The 22341-nt window shown below is 40.7% G+C and overlaps 1 protein-coding gene across 1 annotated transcript in view; it reads right to left on the reverse strand.

The window, feature by feature from the left end:
- Window positions 1-1101: 1101 nt before the first annotated feature.
- Window positions 1102-22341, reverse strand: part of LOC140194889 (RNA-binding E3 ubiquitin-protein ligase MEX3C) — a 42412-nt gene continuing 21172 nt past the window's right edge. Inside the window, exon 2 of the mRNA XM_072252197.1 lies at window positions 1102-9444. Coding sequence (XP_072108298.1) covers window positions 8171-9444 — 1274 coding nt within the window. The 3' untranslated portion in view covers window positions 1102-8170. The remainder of the gene's footprint in view (window positions 9445-22341) is intronic.

Consider the following 22341-nt stretch of genomic DNA (forward strand, 5'->3'; position numbering starts at 1 on the left):
TGTACCTGTGAGAAGAAAATAAATCCAAAAGCTGTTCTGTAAACACAAGAGATTCTGCAGATGCTGGAAATCCAGAGCAACTGGAGGAACTCAGTAGGTCAGGCAGCATACTTTCAAGACTCAAGATTGTTCGTCATTTCCAGTACACAAAGTTAAAAGAGAACAAAATAATTGTTACTCTGGATCCCATGCAGCACAAAAAAAAGTAAGATAAAAAACAATAATTAAGAATCCATTAAATATAAATACACATGATAGCATATATACAGATTGATTGTATGTTCATAAAGTGACAGGAGACACAGGGTGTCTGTACATAAGGTGACCGACAGGAAATGATAAAGTAGTGGTGGTTGGGGGTGTGGAGAGATAGGTCAGTGGGTGAAAGTGTTGATCAGCCTTACTGCTTGGGGAAAGTAACTGTTTTTGAGTCTGGTAGTCCTGGTGTGGTTGCTACATAGCATCCTCCCTGATGGGAGTGGGACAAATAGTCCACGGGCAGGATGAAGGGTCTCTGCCTGAAACGTCAACTGTTTAGTCCTCTCCTTAGAAGTTGCCTGACCCGCTGAGTTTCTCCAGCATTTTGTGTGTGGCCTTGGATTTCCAGCATTTGCAGATTTCCTTGTGTTTGAGCCCATGAGCAGGGTGGGTGGGAGCCTTCGTTATGTTCCCGTATATATATCCTTGATAGCTGGTAGGCTGGTGCCCATGATGCATTGGGTAGTTTTGACTACCCATTGTTGACCCTTCCTACTCTTTGATTCAGGCTCTCAGGTGTCATCACTCTTGAGTTTAGCACTGGTATTCTAATATTCAAATTTTGATTACATTGGATTATACTCAAAAGATTTTACTGGGTCAGTTAATCGTCTACTTGGGCCATTAGCTCCCAGTGGAGCACAGGCCATTGAGGACCTCCTGTCTCCATCGTCCAAAGTGAATGGTTTGGTTGGAGTTCAATGTTTGGGTAATCTATTGTATCCCCCATACAGGGGATTGACCAATACAACTTCATCAGAGTCCTGCTGGCTGGCTTTACTTATTTCCATCTCTCAGAGGTGGGCCAGTTAATCAACAAGCATTAAAAACCAGATGCGTCAGTTTTAATGGAAACCGTCTTTATTAAGTAACTTTTAATATCAGAAAAATAAAACTCTTATAATTCTCTTTACAGCAAATATATATCAGTGCTTTGGCCACATTAAGTTAAAGGCCCTTTATCATAAAATATATGGTTTTAAACTTTACTCAATAAATTGAATTTTTATCCCTATCACTTTCCTACATATACATAACAAACAAGGTATTGTAAAATTAGCAAATACTAAACTCTATTGGTATGTTTTTTCCATTCTTGGTTTGTGTGTTTTTTCTTCTGAACTAGAAATAATACAGGCTTGTGTTATTTCCTTGGCTTTTTTCCCCAATTGTAGTGTACAGTATAATGCAGTTTAAAGTTTACTAATACAAAATACATGCGTAGCGAACTTTTGTTTAATACCTATTCCAATATGGCAACTAGTGTTCATTTTAATACTGACGTCAACTAGTCTACAAGCAAAAATTAGCAGTGAAGTTATGCATTACATCATAAATGCCATCAAGGCGATTTTCATACTGAAAAAAAACTTGAAATAAAAACCTTTATTTTTGTAAACTTTGAATAAGAAATGTAACTTCAAGTGGAAATAAAAAATAAATTGTATATCTACTCAATGAATATATATTTACATGTACTGAAGTTAAACCTGCCCTTGAGTGGAGAACAAATACCAGTTATATTTTGACAAATTAATGTTCTATGTGGCAGTAGGACATAGGTCTACCAGACTAATCTTCCTGTTTCAAAGAGTACCCTCACCACCAACTTTCTGCCAGTCTCTCATTTGGAGAGGTTGCCTGCTTTCCAGGCTCCAGATCCAAATGTGAACACTACTTCCCATATTTCACCCAAGTCATTATATCCCCAACTCCGTCTGGCTGTGAAAGGAGGGTGGGGCATGGAACTAGCAACCCCATCCTGTTAAAATCCCAGTGCTACAGAAATGGCAACAGAAGCTTTGAAACCTTAGCCCTGGGAGAGGAAGGATCTACAAAGATGGGCTACACCTGGGGACAATTTGAAAGACTGGCCTGGGACAGAGGACTCTGGTGAGTTGCTGTTGGTGGCCTACACCTGCTCTATGCGTCATTGTGCGTAACACTAACCTGTCCAGCACAATTCTACTTCACATCTTGCTCCTACAAAGTGAACTGTATAAGGATTAATTTAAAGTCACATTAGTTTCAGTGATTCGTTATCCCTGCTCAAATTTGCCTACTGTTGCGATGCAGCCTGCTCCAGTGAGTGGTAAGTGAACTAACTTCACCCACAGCAGACACACATATCATTTGCATTTAGACTACTAGTCTGTTTGTCAAATGGAAGCTCCCCCAACATCACAAACAAGCTAATTCAGGGCAAAACCCAAGCACTAGGCTACATAATTCTTAACAGTTTAATAACTGGGAGTTAGCAAAACACTTACAGCTCAGGGTGCCAGTGTTTGGAGTGCAATTCTGACATCCTCTGTACGTCCTCCACGTGGAATGCATGGTTTCCCTGGGTGCTCCAGTTTCCTCACACAGTCCAAAGACATAAGGAGTAGGTGAACTGGTCATTGTAAACTGATCAAGTTAGCATTAAATCAGCATTGTTGGGGCAGTGCTACTTGAAGGGCTGGAAGAGCCTACTTCACGCTGTATTGCTAAATAATTAAAAAAAACTTTAAAAACTTAAAAGTTTGTTGGCTAAAGATACAGTCACACTTATGATCATTACAAGTTCCAAGTTAAATGGGGGGGGGGGTGCAAGAGAGAAGGAGAGCAGGGTTAAATAGACAGATGTCTCCTGGTAACTACCTCATGAGACAAAACAGTGCTTATTATTAATAATGAGTAGAAGATCTCTAAATCAAAGGAAAATTGCCAGAAGTGTGGCTCATTGCTGGCCTCAAAGTTCCACTGCTTGTTGGGAGGAAAGAGGAATATTACCCAAGATGTGTACCCGATGGCATATTGTATTTAATAGGCAGTATTCAATGAGTTTTGCAAGACACTTGCATTAAGGCTATATAAGGACCCGGGCAATTTGCTTTAGATACATAACTATCTGGTTTTATTTTTAAAAAATTTTAGATACAGCGCGAAACAGCCCTAGCCTAATCACAGGACAATTTACACAATGCCCAATTACCCTATTAATTTGTACATCTTTAGACTGTGGAAGGAAACTGGAGCACCCGGAGGAAACTCACTCGCACACGGGAAGGATGTACAAACTTTCTTTCAGAGAATGCAGGAATTGAACTTTGAACTCTGACACCCCAAGCAGTACTAGCATCACACTAACCACTACACGACTGTGGTTAAAAAAATTTTCACTCCGAAATTGGAAACAGCTTTCACATTGATTATAGAATCTTTTAGAGTCTATATCTAACAGAACCTTAAAACAAGATTTGTAATTTTTTTTATATTAAAAAGGTAAAAAGCTGGAATGCTATTTAAAAATTAATGCTGAATTTCTGCTACAGGCAGCTCTGATCAGAGCCCAGTGAGAATTGTGTTCTTGGGATGACCTCCCATGGGGTTGATATGCTGCTTTAAAACTCATTTCCATCTCATTACACACCTTGCATCCTTCTCAGGGTCAAGTTTGATAAAAATATTGAAGCAATAACACCACAAAAACCAAAAGATAGAATTTTCCAGAGAGATTCAGAAACTTTGCAGAGGGTGAAGAAGTTCACCAGGAGTAGAGGGTATGTACTATAACGAGAGGATGGGATGGACAAACTTGGGTTGTTTTCTCTGGAGCGACAGAAGCTGAGGGGAGATCTGACAGAGGTTTATAAGATTATGAGAGGCATAGATATAGACAGACAATATCTTTTTCCCAGGGTTGAAATGTCCAATACCAGAGGACGTGCATTTATAGTGAACAAAGTAATTTCAAAGGAGATGTGAGGGGCAAGTTTTTAATAGAGAGTGGTAGGTGTCTGGAATGCACTGCCTGGGGTGGTGGTAGAGGCAGATACATTAGAGACATTTAACAGTTGTTTAGATAGTAACATGAATGCAAGGGAAATGGAAGGATATGGACATTGTGTAGCAGAAGAGATCAGTTTAGGTAGTCATTTGATAATAACCTAATGGGTTCAGCACCAAAGGGCCTGTTCCTGAGCTGTACTGTTCCATGTAGAATAACAATGCATCCCATTTTGATTAGTTACAAAGTGGATAAACTATCTCTCCACATACTACCTGTTTAAGTTAGCACTGACCTTACACTTGATATGCACAAATATATCAGTCTAAGATTTATCACTGTGATAGATTTTTACAAGTCAAGCATATAGTCAGTGGTAATTTTAAACAGGTGGTACATGGAGGGAAAGTTTAATTCGAAGATTTTTCAGTTGGAAGTAAGCTAAATAAACGGTTACTGAAAGATCTGCTTCCAAGAAATTTACAATGGGAGATTTCAGTAAACTGTGACTCCCAACAGGTGTCCATAATAAAAAAATGTATCAAAGTGAAAAATATCAAGCTGGTTGAAAACCAATGTTGCAGATCTCTCAGGCCATTTAATTTAATTTGCATGTTTAGAGATACAGTACAAGTCCTTCCAGCCCAATGGGTCACGCTGCCCAGCAACCACCTATTTAACACCAGCCCAATCACAGGACTATTTACAACGATCAGTTAACCTAACCAGTACGTTTTTGGACTGCAGGAGGAAACCCACACATTCACAGGGAGGAATGTATAAACTCCTTACAGATAATGTCAGAATTGAACTTTCAACTGTCACACTTTCAAAAAGACATGGGAGTGCAATTTTCAAATCATCTGACATTTTAAAGAAAAACAAAAATGTTACAGAGAATCACTGGTCTGTTTCAGATTTCAATCTATAAAAGGCTGCAATTTAAAAAATATCATAATTCCCCCCCTCAAAAAAAAATTAAAATGAGAGAGGATGTGGCTCAATTCATGACACATCTTGGTCCTGTTAATGGTGTTCACTTACTTCACATCCACGATCTGTGATCAAAAGTGCACCCAAACCAAAATTTCAACTGTTATCCATGAGCAGAATCAGTAATTAATGCATTAACATTAAAAATGTAAAAACTCCCAAGTCATTCTAAAGAACAAAAAAAAATCAATGAACCTTTTACCCAGGATATGATATATAAAAAAACCAGCCCAGCCAAATTGCAACTAAATAAATTGGTCCAATTAACTAGCCTCCTCCTGTTGAGAGCTGTAACAGGCAGTTGGAAACAAACTACAAATACCATGGCAAAATAAAAATTACTGTGTTAATTAAAATTTGAACAGCTAGTAGTGATAGTGCTTTTATCGCTGCCTTCAAAACAATCTGAGATATGAAGACACAGGAAACTGAGGACACCCCGCTCCCCCCCCACCACTGGACAGTTCTGTTATCATCAATGCTTTAAATCAAGTTCTTGGGTAACAGTGCTGAATCTCGGTGGTGAAATGCATTGAAACTTTAGAAAAAATAGTCTGCACACAAAAATAAAAAATTTCACATATCCCAAAGTACAGTGGATTCCAGTTAAATGGGCCATTGGGACAGCCACTTATTTCAGACAAACCAACAAAATCTACTCAAGAAATAGGTGGGATAGGAGGATGCTGCCAAACAGTTTCTAACTAGCACCATTAGACACTACACTGTTCTTAGAGCAAACAGTTTTTAAAATAGTGTAATTTGCCAGTGTTTCTGTTTAAAAAGCAGTGATTTTGTGTTGGTGAGAAATAAACAGTAAGACAATTCAGAACTGCTTTGCTCACCGTCGTTTTAAGTATTCAAGCCTGGAGACGCCAGAAACAGCTGGGAGTGAAAATGAAATGATTTCACTACTTCAACAAGTTTGGAACTACAAAGAATTTGAAGGTATCAACAATCATCTTGAACAATGAAAAATAAGATTTGAAGAATGCAATTGTTGATAGCGTTGTATGAAGGCAGACCATTATCTACACTAAGTGCCTATGCTGATTTTACAGTCAAAAGAACACAGCAGCATACAGTGGATGAATTCCTCCGTTGATAACTACTAGGAACTAATACAGTTTGTAGTACATTGGTAGTTTTGGTAGTGTTCTAATCTGTTCTGTATTTCATTTAAACACATAATTCGTTACTCAGTTAAATAGTAGTTTGTCTTTTTTATACCTTTTTAACTATTTCCATGCTATTCCAGCTAATTGGGGCAGCTGCTTAATTCTGCCAAAATAGGTCCCCACGTGTCCCTGCTAACTGGAATCCACTGCATAGACATTCCTTCTTCATAGGATCCAAATATGGTAACATCCAATCTAACAGGATTATGGGAATATCTTTACAAGAGGGTTAATGCTCACTTCCATTTGCTGAAGGGATTAAGAGCCTCACTAATAATGCCCATATGCCGTAAACAGAAACCCTGAACAGTTTTCTAAACTGTTCCTAAGAGAAGGAAGGTAGTTACTGCACAATATTGGCCAGTTTAGAAAAACAAAGGAAACAATGATGGAGAAAAACCACAGGGTTCAGAGAAATTATGCAGAAAAAAAGGTTACTAGTTTATGATTGGAAGCCAAGGCTGGTGACTCCTGGACTAATACCTACAGAATATTTAAAAAATTTTAAATGGCAGGGATTTGCAGCTTGTTGAGCATTGAGACTTAGTCCACAATCCATCATGAAGAATATTAAAAAATCAAAAATCACTCAGCTGTTCATTAGCCAAGTTCCTCCCACAAGGAAACCACTAAAAAGACCTCCAGAAGTCACACTCTAGAAACAATATTGGTTAATTTAGCGAAGTTAAAGAAACAGGGAAAAGTCATGAGATTCAGGGCAAGCATTATGGAGGGAAAACACCTGCAAGCTTATGATTGGAGGCCAAGCCTGGGGCCTGCTAATAATACAAGATTACTGAAAATTTGAAAATTTTCTATAGCAGGGATTTGCAACTCTTTGAGTATTAAGATTCAGTCCATAACCATCTACGTTTATGTATAATAAAAATTCTTTAAAAATCACTCAACTGTTCATCAGCCAAGTTCTTCCCCCAGGGAACAAGTCTCACTCAAAAATCAACAAACTACCACCTAGCAGCCTGGGTTCAGAATACTTGCCAAATGGCTGAAGATCAAAACTCAAAAAGAGCAGTCGTTCACTTACCATCGCCAAACACGAATCCCACCCCACTAGAAAAACAGCCTTTCCCTCTCCACCCACCAACTACTTCAGTATGTCATTCAAACTGATAGCAAATGTATTTCTGCATCGCTAGAAATGGTCTGTCTTTGATTAAAGACAATTGGTATGTGTAGGACACATACGCTAATGGCTCAATAAGGTTTGCAGATATATAATGACTTACTTTTTTCTAACAGACAATACTCAACATTTTTAAAATGTTAAATCAAATCACAGGAGTTGAGAAGGCAGAGAATCTACCTGCAACAACTGACAAAATGCCCAATTTTCCATATCCACAGAATAACAAGTCCTCAATTTTCCTCTGGATCCAACCAATTTCATGGCAGTTTCACATTTGTCATACCTGTATCTTTTGATCCTAATCCCAACTTTTAACTCTTTTCCTCAAATCCCTTACTGCACTAGAGTTTCATAGGTGCTTGCAATCCTCTCATACCTCACCCAAGTTTGAACCATCAACTGGTGGGACGAAAGAAAAGTTTAAAAGACAATTGTCAGGGGGTTTCAAAATAACAAGCTGTTTTCTCATTTAGACATTTCCAGTAGGAATAACCAGAGCATGGAAATGGTTTTAGAGATCAGGTACCCTGGCAGAGAATTTTAACTAGGCTTGAAAAAAGTGGTACAACTTAAAATATTAACTCCTCAAGACCACTTTCACATTGTTGAGAAGCATATTTTCCAAAGTGTTTATACTCAAGCTGATTCATCTTGCATCTTAATCCATTAAACAGATTTACCCATCAAAAAATTACCCAACTGATTTAAATTTAGAGAAAACCCACAGTCTAATCCCATGCATCCAACTACGTAACAGTCATGGTTTAGAATTAGGAAGTTTCCAGACAAGTACCAACATCTAAACTCTTCCTTGCCCATTAATCACCCTGCCAATTGGTCCATTGAGTAGATGCGGATTGCCTGAGTAACGAGTGAGTTACACACCGGGCACACCGGCTCTTCCTTGTCGCAGATTCTGTTGGCACACTCCATGCAGAAATGGTTGTGCCCGCAAGGCACCAGGGCTGCAATCACTTCACTTTCAAAGCAGACCACACAATCGCGTTTGCCCCGGGCCATTCCGGAGCCGGAGGAGTCGGTGGGCGAGCCGGACGTGGCGCTGCTGTTGGAGGAGTAACTTGTACCGTTGGAGAAGGCAGAGATGTATACTGGAAGCCCAACTTGACTGACCATGTTCAAGGGATCACTGCAAGGCCTCCTGGCAAGGTGGATCTCTATGTTTTCCATAAAGGTTGGTGATAGGCGGGGGGTGGTCGGCTGACTGTCATGTGTTAGTGCACCAGCAGCCGATTCATTAGCGATGCCAATAGGATTTCCCTGTTCAAATGGACACCAGATGACAGACTGAGGTGTGGCCGGAAGAGGGTCAAAAGCAGAAGATTCAAAGCCCAAATCATCCGAACTCATGGTTGCAACAGACTCACCGAACCAGAAACCACTTGCACCGAATGGGCTTGTCGGGCTAAAGTCAGCCACCTGGTTATTTCCAAAGTAGGAATCAGTTGATCCACTCCCGAGGGAGCTGGAGCTGTCGTTTCTGTAGCTGGAGAGAAGTCTGTTGCGGGTGGTGGGAACAGAGCTCATCTTCCCCCACGTTGACTCAAACCCACTGCTGTCAAAACTCACATCTGTGCCATTTGAGTGGAAGTCATTCTCTTCATTTACTTCAATGTAGTTGCCCGTACGAACAGCAATATGTGCTTCTATTTCTTCCCTAGCTCGGTCAACATTCTCAGGCATACCGGTCACTTCGAACACCGGCTCCTTGTCCCGACTGGGAGTGACTATGTACGTATGGGTTTGCTGTTGAATACGTTTAATCGTGGCTCCTTTGGGCCCCACTACCAAACCCACCACACGGTAAGGAACCCGTACCTGAATGGTGGTTTGCCCAGGCAGATTGGGAGTGCCAGGTACAGCGAGGCCAGGTATTCCAGAAGGAGCGCCAGGTACAACCCCAGTTTTGTTTCGGGATGCTCGTATCATTGAGAAGTGCTCTGCAGCCGAAATGATCTCCCTCTTGGCCATTGCCACATCCTCCTTTCTCCCAGTGACAACAAAAATGGGCTCTTCTCCTCGAACTGGAGTTTTGATGTAAGTGTTGGTTTTTGCTCTTAGTGCTTTGATTTTGCAACCTTTAAACAGTTGGGATGGGGGACAGCAGGACAGAGAAAAAGAATGGCAAAACATTAGTAAAACATTTAAATGGAATTGCACCAGTGTTCAGTTATTCTTGTTAATTTACAATGCACAGATCTCAAATTAACACAGAACAGTTCAGGACAAAACGGGCTCTTGGCCCACAATATTGTGCTGACATTTTAACCAACTCCAAGATCAATCAACCCTTCCCTCCCACATAACTCTCCATTTTTTTCTATCATTCATGTGCCTATCTAAGAATATCTTAAATGTCCCTAATCTATCTGTCTCTATCATTCCCCCCATCCCTGGCAGTGCATTCCACACATTCACCACTGTTTAATAAACCTATCTGTTCTACACTTTCATCGCAACATCTCAAATTTATATCCCCTTGTATTAACTATTTTACCCATGGAAAGTCACTGGCTGTCCATTTAATATATGCCTTATCATCTGGTCCACCTTTATCAAGTTAACATGAGATTACCATGAGATTTTCTATTTCAGAATCTTTAGCAAATGTTCTTAAAGAATAAAAAACAAACTTGAGTTTGAAGGAACGTGGAAAATCAGGCAGCGTCTATGGAGAGAAACGGTTACCATTTCAGGCCGAGAGCCTTCATCAGGACTTCACTTAGTTTAACTTCAATCCAAGAGGACTATGACCCATGCAGGATGTTTACCAGATTTACAATATTTTAGAGAACTTTACAAGTAATGTTTTGGAGCAGCCTATTGTTACAAGTTTAATGAATGGTTCTCTAATAGGTGGACTCTTGACTTCAGAATCAGGTTTAATATCACTAGCATATGTCATGAAATTTGTTGTTTTGTGGCAGCAGTACATTGCAATACATAATAAAAAATAATTTACAATAAGGAATATATTGAAAACAATTAAATAAGTAGGGCAAAAAGAGCAAAAAATGTGAGGTAGTATTCACAGGTTCATAGTCCATTCAGAAATATGTTGGTGAAGGGAAGGAAGCTGTTCCTGAATCATTGAGTGTCAGTCTTCAGGCTCCTGTACCTTCTCCTTGATGAGAAGAGGGTACGTCCTGGGTGCTGGATGTTGCCTTGTTACATGCTTTAATATGCCTTATTATATTAATCTTGCACCTTGTCTACCTGCACTGGTCTGCACCCCTACTGGTTTGTCTTGTACGATCTCAATATATAAAAATCTGTATAAACAGTATGCCACACAAGCTTTTCACCGTATCTTGGTATATGCAAGAACAATAAACCAATTCCACTGACATAAGAGTCAGACAGCATTTCACCGTATTTATTTTGAGATACAGTGCAAAACAGGCCCTTCAGCCCAACAAGCCATGCCGTCCAGCAAGCCACCTACTTTAACACTAGTCCAATCACAGGATAACCTAATGATCAATTAACCTTCTAACCAGTATGTCTTTGAATTGTGGAAGGAAACCCATGTGCACAAAGAAATGCACTTCCAAACTCATTACAGAGGATGTTGGAATTGAACTCCAAACTCCGATGCTGCGAGCTGGAATAACACTGCGCTAACCACTACGCTGCCATGGCGGTTCCCAATATGTTTAGATATACGCGATAAACAAATAGAGTAGGAGCTACCCAAGTGGTTAACTCTTACCTACAAATTTGAATGGAAAGTTTCTTTATCTATGAGCGAGAAGGAAGGTCAACCATATTGGTCCACCATCTTTTAGCCTTTAGTCACTGTTTTTAGCTACTAGACTTTTGCAGCTGTAAATTTCCAATTTTCTTTGTGCTTAATAAAATGATTGTGAAGCAACAAGATAGAGAAATAACACGCAGGCGTGTAGACGTCAGCGAGTTAGGCCGGCCGGAAGAGTATAAAAAAAGAAGACAGCTTTACAGAGTGGGTGGCAGAATATAGGAAGTCAAAGTAGGAGGGTTTTGGCTCAACGGGTCCAGGTGAAGTAACTTATTTGCGATGAATAGGTATAGGAGGTATGCCTAGGAGGCCAGTGTTCTGTACTGGCCATCGGGCGACTGAAGGGTTGGGAAGGAACTCTGGCTGCAATGCTTTCCATAAAGCTTTACAGACCTCCGAAATTATGGAGGACCCTGTGCTTGACGCCAGTCTGTAGCTAGCTGCTGCAGCCTGTTGACTTCCACCTGAAGCTGAAACTCGAATGGTGATTGCCAGTCTCAGAGTATACCGTGCATACATTGATGCAAAATAAATGGCTGGAGACGATGAACCAAATCTTTAAATATTCCTGCTGACACCCAAAGATATTTGAAATGCATTTCCTCGTCCATATCTCTCAGTGGCCGGACAAGCACAGAAAATTCACCCTCCTTCAGTTTCAGTCGCCATTGTTTGAAGTTTGAGTTTCTTCGTGTTGAGTTTCAACATGAAGAAACTTAACACAGTGGCATAGAAACCTCACTGCCAACTAGCGTTTTGGCTGTGAATTGCAGACAGACGCAGACACACCAATGCAAAAGTATAAATGCTCACAAGGGCGTAGCCCACTTGCGTAGGCTACGGTGTAAGCTAGTACGCACAAGTATAAATCAGCCTGATCTCTGATGTCTTCTACCAGCCAGTGGCTCCAAACAGTGAATGGATCACAGATGCGGTAGATTGGCTGTACCTGTTGTTCTTGGAGTACAGCATAGTCTTATGATCATTAAAAAAAAAATTTTAAAACCAGAAGTGCACCTTTGGTTGGCCCCTGAGAAGCCACTACATTCGAATGTGCCATCATCTTACCAGAAGTTTTAGTCCGGTTAAGTAATGGGGAAGTAATAAATTTACTTGGAACTTTAAAAGCTCCGTGGGAATGCAATGCCCACAAAGTAATAAGTCATTTAACTAAAAGCTACAGTCTTAAATGCGAGGCAGACAAAACCCCCACATTGATATTGTGGTCGGAAAGCTGCAGCACTGTGTTGATCAGGTTTGAGGCACCCAAGGCAGAGGTCTGGTGAGGTATACAACTGAAACCCAGATTATAAATCCAACCCAAAGTCAAGTCACACTGGCTCTAATTGGGAAAAGTACAGAGCCAGACAACTAAATTAACACAATTTTAGTCCCTTGGTACAACAGGCAGAAACAATTAAAGAACTTAGAATGAGTTGAGAGAAGTAATTAAAATTTTGGGATACAAGTTTGGAAAGTGAGAGGGCTGTGCGATCAAGTAACAGGAATGCAGGAACTTGGGTCTCTGTTGATTGGTTTTCCTCCAAAAGAAATTAATTAGAATACAGCAATTGTTCATTAATGCAAATATCTAATCAGCCAATCACGTGGCAGCAACTCAGTACATAAAAACATGTAAACACGGCCAAGAGGATCAGTTGTGGCTCAGGCCAAACATCAGAATGGGGAGGAAATGTGATTCAAGAGACTTTGACCGTGGAATGATTGTTGGTGCCAGATGGGGTGGTTTGACTGTCTCAGACACTGCTGATCTTCTTGAGTTTTCATGCATAACAGTCTCTAAAGTTTACAGAGAATGGTGTGGAAAGCAAAACTATGTAGTGAGTGTCTGTGGGCAAAAACAGCTTGTTAATGACAGAAGTCAGAGGAGAATATGGCCAGACTGGTTAAAGCTGATAGGAAGACCACATAACCACAAGTTACAAAAGTGGTGTGCAGAAGAATACTACTGAACGCACAGCACGGTGAACCTTCAAAGTAAATGGGCTACATCTACTTTTAAAAGTAAATGGCAGCAGACCACCAGGTTCTACTTCTGTCAGCTAAGAACAGGACATTGAGGCTAGTGGGCACAGGTTCACTAAAACAGGACAGTTGAAGATTGGAAAAACATTGCCTGGTCTGATGAATCTCTATTTCTGCTGTGACATGTAGATGGTAGGGTTTGAATCTGACAGAAACAATATGAATCCGTGAAACCGTCCTGCCTTTTGTCAACTGTTCAGGCTGCTGGTGGTATAATGGCGTGTGGAACGCTTTCTCCACAGATCTGAATATGGAGTATTGCATACATTATAGCTGCTTCATTATATGAAGGATGTTAAGGCTTTGGAGTGGGTGCAGAATAGGCAAGCTCCCACTACCTATTAAATGTTCCCAATGGCATGTGTCTCAAATAGCCTCTGACAACCAGTCCATCCAGTTCCTGGCCGTCACGTATGGCTCAGCTATTAAGCTTGGTGGAACCATTTCTATTGACAGGAGACGGACAAAGGCAGCTTACTGTCACTCTAAAACTAGTCGCTTCATGCAGATGTGGCTCGACAGCTCTGGTTGGCCCCTCATCTCAGTTGCCATGCAGCTATACCCACTCATGGGGAAAGCCTCGGGAGTAAATATCAAGGAAAACCCGGAGATGGAGTCCTGAAGGCAATCCAATATCGAGTTCAACACCAGCAACTCTTGCCTCGCGGCCAGTGCCAAACTGTATTGGTTTCTGCTATTCTTTTGGATTCATCAGCTGCATGGGGATGGGGGCCTGCAGCATGGGCAACAGCTTCCTCTCTATATCGTACTGCCCTGGCTTGCATATCAAACGTAGACAGGTAGGACGCTACCTCCATGGTCGATCCTGACCAATGAGGGGCCTCCTAGCTGGAGAGGATGCAGAACTCATCAGAGATTGAGCTAGAAAGAGAGATCAAATATACAAAAATACAAGAGATATATATAAATAAAAGACAAAAATTTTATCCCGTAGTAGGGGTGTCTAACACAGGAGGGCAGAGGTAAAAGGTGAGAGGTAGTAAGTTCTGCCCCCTCCACACACGGAGAAAGTGGTCGGAATCTGGAATGCACTACTCTCAGAACATATTATCTACACGTTTAATCACCAAGGTGCAGAAGACTACAGAACAAATAAAGGAAAGTTCGGGAAATGTATCAAGTACTACAGTTGGCAAATGGACTGTTACTGTGCTGTACGATGACAACTTCAACACAGGCGACTATGCCAGAGGTAGTTTTGTTTAACACACACACACACACACACACACACACACACACACACAGTGGAAAATTGAAAATTGGAAGGCTATTAGATTGAACTTGGAGAAGGTTAAAATGTCCACACAATATCATGGGCCGAAGGGCCTGTACTGTGCTCTATGAAAATATCAATGATGATATATCAGCGTGGGTTAATGTAGAGATCACAAGGCAGAGGAGCAGAATTAGATCACTCGGCCCAAGTCTGTTCTGCCATTCTATCATGGTTAACACAATGTTATATCATGAGGGAAGGGAAACTTAGATCTTCAGTGTACAGCTATCTTTGGCAATTCATTAAAATTGGGAACTATTATTATGTAGTTTCAGTTAACTGGGCCATCAGTTAATCGGGGCAGCTACTTATTTGAGACAACACTTAAAGAATGAAAACTAATCAAGAAAATAGCTGGGATTCCCTTAGTTTATTTGAATACATAATTTGTTACTCAGTTAAATGGTAGTTTGTATTTTTTTATACCTTTTTAACTATTTTCATGAAGCTTCAGCTAATTGTTGGCTAAGTGGGGCAGCCACTTAATTGGGTCAAAATGTATTGGTCCTGATGTGGCCCCATTAACCGGAATCCACTGTACTTAGATCTACATTAAAAAATATATTTTATTTAATTTTTAAAAGAAGAAACATAAGGACTCAATTAATACAACAATACATATTGAAACAAATTCAAATACATTAATAAGTCCAAAAGAAAAAAAAGAACAGCTATCACAACACCATGTCCTCGCATTTAGAAAAAAAAAGGGAGGAAAAAAACATAAAAGACAGAGGAAAGAAAGGAGAGAAGAAAAAAGAAGAGAAAAAAAATAAAAAAGAGTAGGCATCCCCCTCTCAGAGTCAGTTTAAAATACAAATTAAATAAACTAGCTTATAATAAGGGATACATTAATTTTAAAAAATTAAAATAAAAAGATTAAACAAGCTGGGCATTTAAGTAATCCAAATATGGTTGCCAAATCTCAATGAATTTAGTGTATCCATTCCTAAGGGTGTAAGTAATCTTCTCAAGGGGTATACAACTTTGCATTTCTTTATTCCAACGATCAATATGTACAAGGGAATCGGATTTCCATGTTACTGCTATTCATTTCCTGGCCACTGACAATGCAATTTTAATAAATTTGGATTTATTCCTGGGGAGGTTAACTTTCAGAACTGCTAAGTTCCCGAGAAGAAACAATTCTGGGTCTAGAGGGAAATCCATCCCCCGAATCTTTCCTAGTAGCTCCCCAAGATCTATCCAAAAAGATCTGTTTCGTGCATAGCCAGGTGGAATGCAAAAAGGTACCAACATCTATGCCACACCTGAAACACCTGTCAGAAATTTCTGGTTTATTTTTATGTATTTTTTCAGGTGTGAGATACAACTGATGTAAAAAATTAAAATGTATCATTCTGTATCTTGAGTTGATAGAAGTGGTAACACTATCCAAACATAGATGTGACCAACATTGATGATCAATTACAATGCCCAAATCCGACTCCCATCTCTCCCTCGATCTGTATATACCAAGCTTTGGGCATTGGTCTTGGAATGAAGAATACATATTAGAAATAAATTTAGTTGTATTCCCCTTTTGAATTAAAATCTCCATGTCTGAGCACCTTGGTAGGGCCAGTGACGGACCCAAACAGTCCCTCAAAAAAGATCGTCATGTTTCTTCTGAATATTCTTCTGCGGTCATAAGAATTAATTCCAAAAAAAAAGGAATGGCATTATAGTGTACAAATTATATAATGAAAACATTTTGTTATGTCACTAATAGATTATGCTGTGGAGAAGTGATTAAGCATATAGAAACATGAATCTTCTGTATCCAAATTAGAGGATAAAATTTATTTTATTTGTTTACAGATTGAGCGCAGTAACTGGCCTTGCCAGCCCAGCAAGCCCCCACTGCACATCCATGTGACCATTTAACCTATTAACTGGTACGCTTTTGGAGTGTGTGAGGAAACCCAAAGTCATGGGGAAAACGTACAAACTCTTTCCAGACAGTGGTGGGATTGAACCTGGGTCACTGACGCTGTAAGCGTTATGCTAACTGATATGCTATGATAGCATAATGGTTAGTGCGACGCTATTACAGCTCAGGGCAGAGCTCGTAGCTTAGTTCTGGCATCCTCGTTAAAGTAGTGTGTATGTCATGCTGTCAACATGTGTGTTTCCTCTCACATTTCAAAGACATACCACTTCGTAGATTAATTGGTCATTGTAAATTATCCTGCAATTAGGATAGCATTAAATAGGTGGGTTGCTGGGTGGTGCAGCTCGTTGGGCCAGAAGGACCAGTCCAAAGCTATATCTCTAAGTAAATTTTGCCAAAATCTAGGGCACACCGGCTTTGAACAAGCTTCCCATTCAGGCTTTCACAAGTGTGCACATCAGACTCTGAAGTTTAAATGTTGGAAAATTAAGAGTAGCCTTTTCTGTTCCACATACACATCTTTAAAAGGATTAATTGTTACAATAAAAAAATGCTGTTTTATGGAACAAAGTAGTCCAGTGTAAATCATTGGCTGAGAATAGATCGTCCATATCAGGAGTTTAACATATACCCATGCCTGTGTTGCAACATATAAAATGACATATAAAATTTGATGACAGATTCAATAGCTTTGCATACAAATTGGAATAATTTAAAAAAGTTTCTCTCAACGCTGATTAGTAAAGAAGATTAAGGAAGAGAAGGCAGCCATAAGGCCCCATTCCTGGGATTATGGCTAATCCAAGACCCCATTCATGTTCCTGCTGAGTTGCCATGTTCTTCAGATTCTTTTGGCCTAGAAACCTCTACTAATGACTGAGGACATACAGAGCTCTGGACAGAAGGTAAACAAGGGATCTTTTTATCAACTAGAAAATTGAAGTTAAATTAGTATTGTCTAAAGGAAAGGAAAATCTTTTGGACATTATGGACAGGTTTGTTGAACTGAAAGGCCTAGATAAAGTGGACCCGGGGTGGGTGTTTCATATTGTGAGGAAGTCACAGCCTCAGAATACAGGGACGCCCAATTAGAACAGAAATGATTTTTTTAAAGCCAGAGAGTGGTGAATCTACCACAGATGACTCTGGAGAACAAATCACTGCGTATATTTAAAGCGGATGTTGACAGGTTCTTGATTAGTCAGAGCAAAGATTATGGGTAGAAGACAGGAGAATGGGGCTGAGAGTGATTAATAAATCATGATAGAATAGTGGAGGAGTAGACAGCTCAATTTTGTTCCTATGTTTTATGGTCCAGACTCTAGATCAGAGGTTCCTAACCTGTGGTCCACAGACCTCTTGCTTAATAGTATTGGTCCTTGATACCAGGTGTTGAGCTAGATAGAAAACTACAAAATCTACATTAAAACTACCCCATTGTTTAGAATTCCTTAAGGCTTGGCACCTGAATGATCAAGGTCTCATTTCTACTAATCCCTTTAAAATCACCAAATGTTTTGATGTAAAAATTGAGATGCTACAAAGTAGTATAATAACCGACAAACTAAAGGCATTGTTGTATAGTAGGATGATTAATATCCAATAGTTCTTAAAAATCTGACAGTTCAGCACTGAAATTTGAATGGTACCAGATTAGATACAGCATGGAACAGGCCCTTCTGGCCTAACAAGCCCACGGCACTCAACATCAAACCTAGTTAACCCTAACCTAATCACAGGACAATACACAATGATAAGGCTTTGATTGGAGTACTGCGCAGCAGCAGCATTCCCGCACAAGTCTGAAGAGCATTAAAAACCCAGTCTCCATAAAAGAGGGGTACCGTCTAGCAGAGCAGTCATCATCGGAGTAGTCTGAATCAGAGTGGTACGGATTTAGCTCAACAGGCCTTTGGCAAGTTAAGGCAGAGGCAAGATAGGCAAGTTCATTTCTTACGTATTTCTTTTTTCTTATTTAACTCTTGAGAGAATAGGGGGTACGAATACAGGGCCAGTGTTCTGTTCTGGGTGTCAGATGTGGAATTTCTGGGAGACTACCAGGTGGCCACATCTGTACCAGGTGCTTCAAGATGCAGCTCCTTAGAGACCATGTTGAGAAACTAGAGCAGCAGCTTGATGACCTTCAGCTTGTTTGGGAAAGTGAGGAGGTGATAGACAGGAACTACAGGGAGACAGTCACCCCAAGGCGACAGGAGACAGATAAATGGGTGACTGTCAGGAGAGGGAAGGAAGAATGACAGATAGTGGAGAGTACCACTGTGGCCATCCCCCTCAACAATTGTTGGAGAGGAATGACCTGTCTGGGGGAAGCAACAGTGGCTGTGCCTCTGGCACTGAGTCTGGCCCTGTGGCTCAGAAGAGTAGGGAACTGAAGAGGATGGCAGTAGTAAGAGGGGACTCTATAGTTAGGGGGACGGATAGGACATTCTGTGGATGCAAAAAAGAAACAGGGATGGTAATTTGCCTCCTAGCTGCCAGGGTCCGTGATGTTTCTGAACGTGTCCACAATATCCTGAAAAGGGAGGGTGAGCAGGCAGAAGTCGTGGTACATATTGGTGCTAACGACACAGGAAGAAAAAGAGAGGAGGTCCTGAAAACAGAACGCAGGGAGTTAAGAAGGAAGCTGAGAAGCATGACTTCAAGGGTAGTTACCTTGGGATTACTGCCTGTGCCACGTGACAGTGAGTATAGGAATAGAATGAGGTGGCAGAAAAACTCATGGCTGAAGAATTGGAGCAGGGGGCAGGTGTGACCTGTACAAAAGAAATGGATTACACTTGAAACCAAGGGGGACCAATATTCTTGTGGGCAGGTTTACTAGAGCTCTTGGGAGTGGTTTAAACTAATATGGCAGCGGGATGGGAACCAGTATGATAGAGCTGAGGATGAGTAGGTTTACAAGTAGATGATGGGTATAACATGAATGTAAGGAAGGACAAGCCAATGATTGTGTACAAATTCAGACAGAGCAAAGATTGTACCTCTGAGGCAAAATTCAAACGGGTAAAGAATGCAGGGCTAAAGGTGCTGCATTTAAATGCACATAGCATTCAGAATAAGGTGGACAAACTTGAGGCACAATTGGAGACTGGTCAGTATGACATTGTGGGCATCACTGAGTCATGGCTGGAAGAAGGCCAGTTGGGAGTTTAACATCAGAGGATATACTTTGTATCGAAAGGACAGGAAGGAAGGCATAGGCGGTTTTGTTGGTAAGAGATGGAATTAAGTCTTTAGAAAGAGATGACATAGGATCAGAGAATGTTGAATCTTTGTGGGTGGAGTTAAGAAACTGCAAGGGCTAAAAAACCATTGTGGGAATCATAAACAGGCCTCCAAATAGTAGCCAGTTGAAATTACAAAGGGAGCTGGAAAAGGCATGTAATAAGGGTAATGTCACAATTGTAAAGGGGGACTTCAAAATGTAAGGAAATCAGAAAAATCAGGTTGGTGTCAGATTGCAAAAGAGGGAATTTGTTGAATGCCCTTTGTTGATGGCTTTTGAGAGCAACTTGTGCTTGAGCCTACTATGGGAAAGGCCATCTTAGATTGGATGTTGTGTAATAATCCAGATATTAGGGTGCATAACATAAAGGAACTCTTAGGAGACAGTGATCCATAATATGATTGAATTCATACTGCAATTTGAGAGGGAGAAGCACTATCACATATATCAGTATTACAATGGAGTAAAGGGGATTACTGCAGCATCAGAGAGGAGCTTGATGCTGGTGAGGTAGTAATGGGGGACAAAGAAATCGCAGATGAACTTAATGGGTATTTTGCATCAATCTTCACTGTGGAAGGCACTAGCAGTGTACCAGAGCCCGTGAGTGTCAGGGAGCAGGAGTGAGTGCCATTACTATTACAAGGAAAAAGTGCTAGGCAAACTCAAAGGTCTTAAGGTGGATAAGTCACCTGGATGAGATGGACTACATCCTAGAGACCTGAGAGAGGTTGCTAAAGAGATAACAGACACATTAGTCATGATCTTTCAAGAATCACTTGATACTGGCATGGTCCTACAGGACTGGAAAACTGCATATGTCACTCCACTCTAAGAAAGGAGCAAGGCAAAAGAAAGGTGGTTGGGAAAGTGTTGGAGTCTACTATTAAGGATGAGGTCTCAGGGTACTTGGAGACCAATGATAAACTGTCAAAGTCAGCGAGTGGGAATAAAGGGGTCCTCTTCTGGTTGGTTGCCATGAGTAATGGTGTTCCTCAAGGGTTAGTATTGGGGCCGCAACTTTTCACAATGTTTGTCAATGATTTAGATAATAGAATTGATGGCTTTGTGGCAAAGTTTGCGGATGATATGAAGATAGGTGGAGGGTTAGGTAGTGCTGAGGAAGCAATGCGATTGCAGCAGGAATACAGTCAACACACACAAAATTCTGGGTGAACTCAGCAGGCCAGGCAGTATCTATGGAAAAAAACATTTTTTCCATATTCCCAGCATCTGCAGACTCTCTCGTTTGTAAGATGAAATACAGTGTTGGGAAACGTATGATAATGCATTTTGATAAAAGGAACAATAGTGTGGACTATTATCTAAATGGGGAGAAAATTCAAACATCAGAGGTGCAGAGGGACTTGGGAGTCCTCATGCAGGAGTCTCAGAAGGTGAATTTCCAGGTCGAGTCTGTGGTAAAGGAGGGAAATGCAATGTTGGCATTTATTTCAAGGGCAACAGAATATAAAAGCAAGGAAATAATGCTGAGGCTTTATAAGACACTAGGCAGGTCACACTTAAATACTGTCAACAGTTTGGGCCCCATATCTCAGAAAGGATGTGTCATCATTGGAGAGAGTCCAAAGGAGGGCATGAGGATGATTCCAGGAATGAAGGCGTTAACATATAAAGAGTGTTTGTCAGCTTTTGCTCTGTACTCACTGGAATTTAGAAGAATGCTGGGGGGATCTCATTGAAACTTACTGAATGTTGAAAGGACTAGATAAGGTGGACATGGAGAAGATTTTTCCTACGGTAGGGGTATCCAGAACTAGAGGGCACCGCCTCAAAATGGAGGGGCAACCTTTTATAGCGGAGGTAAAGAGGAATTTCTTTTAGCCAGAGAGTAGTAAATCTGTGGAATGCTCTGCCACAGTCTACTGTGGAGGCCAAGTCCATGGGTATATTTAAAATGGAAGTCAGGGCAAAGGATATGGCAAGAAGGTAGGTGTATGGGATTTTGTGAGATCCGGGATCAACCACAATGAAATGGTGGAGCATATTCGATGGGCTGAATGGCCCAATTCTGTTCCTATGTTGCATGCACCAATTAAGCTAGTTCCTCCAGCATTTTGCATGTTGCTCGAATTTCCAGCATCTGTAGACTTTATCTCATCTGCCATCCAGAGGAAACCCACACATTCCACGGGTAGGAACATACAAACTCATTACAGATGCAGTTGGAATTGAACTCTGACGTCCCAGGCTGAACAGCATCACGCCAACACTACCGTGGTACCCATCCTTAAAATTATTTTGAAAGGTGATGAAATTCAGACCTTTATCTGTGGCTTATGGAAATATTAAATATTACAATATCTACATTACTGGTTACAGGAGTGGCACAGTAGTGTAGTGGTTAGCACGATGCTTTACAGTACCAGTGACCAGGGTTCCGTTCCCTATAAGGAGTTTATACATTTTTCTTGTGACCACCAGGTTTCCTCCGGGTGCTCCAGTTTCATCCCACAGTCCAAAGACGTACCGGTTAGTGGGTTAATTGGTCATTGTAAATTGTCCCATGATTAGGCTAGGGTTGGTGGGTGGTGCGGCTTGGAGGGTAAAAGTAGTGCATAGGGCTCTAGCACTAAGAATAGACAATTAACAAACACAAGACAATAGACATAGATGGAGTTTATAGCCAGAAACATTTTCACAGGGTGGAAATGACTAATACGAGGTATCATGTTTTGTAAATCCAAAACATTAAACTAATTGAAAGGAAAAA

This window comes from Mobula birostris, chromosome 3 (genome assembly GCF_030028105.1).
Source record: "Mobula birostris isolate sMobBir1 chromosome 3, sMobBir1.hap1, whole genome shotgun sequence".
Taxonomy (NCBI): Eukaryota; Metazoa; Chordata; class Chondrichthyes; order Myliobatiformes; family Myliobatidae; genus Mobula; species Mobula birostris.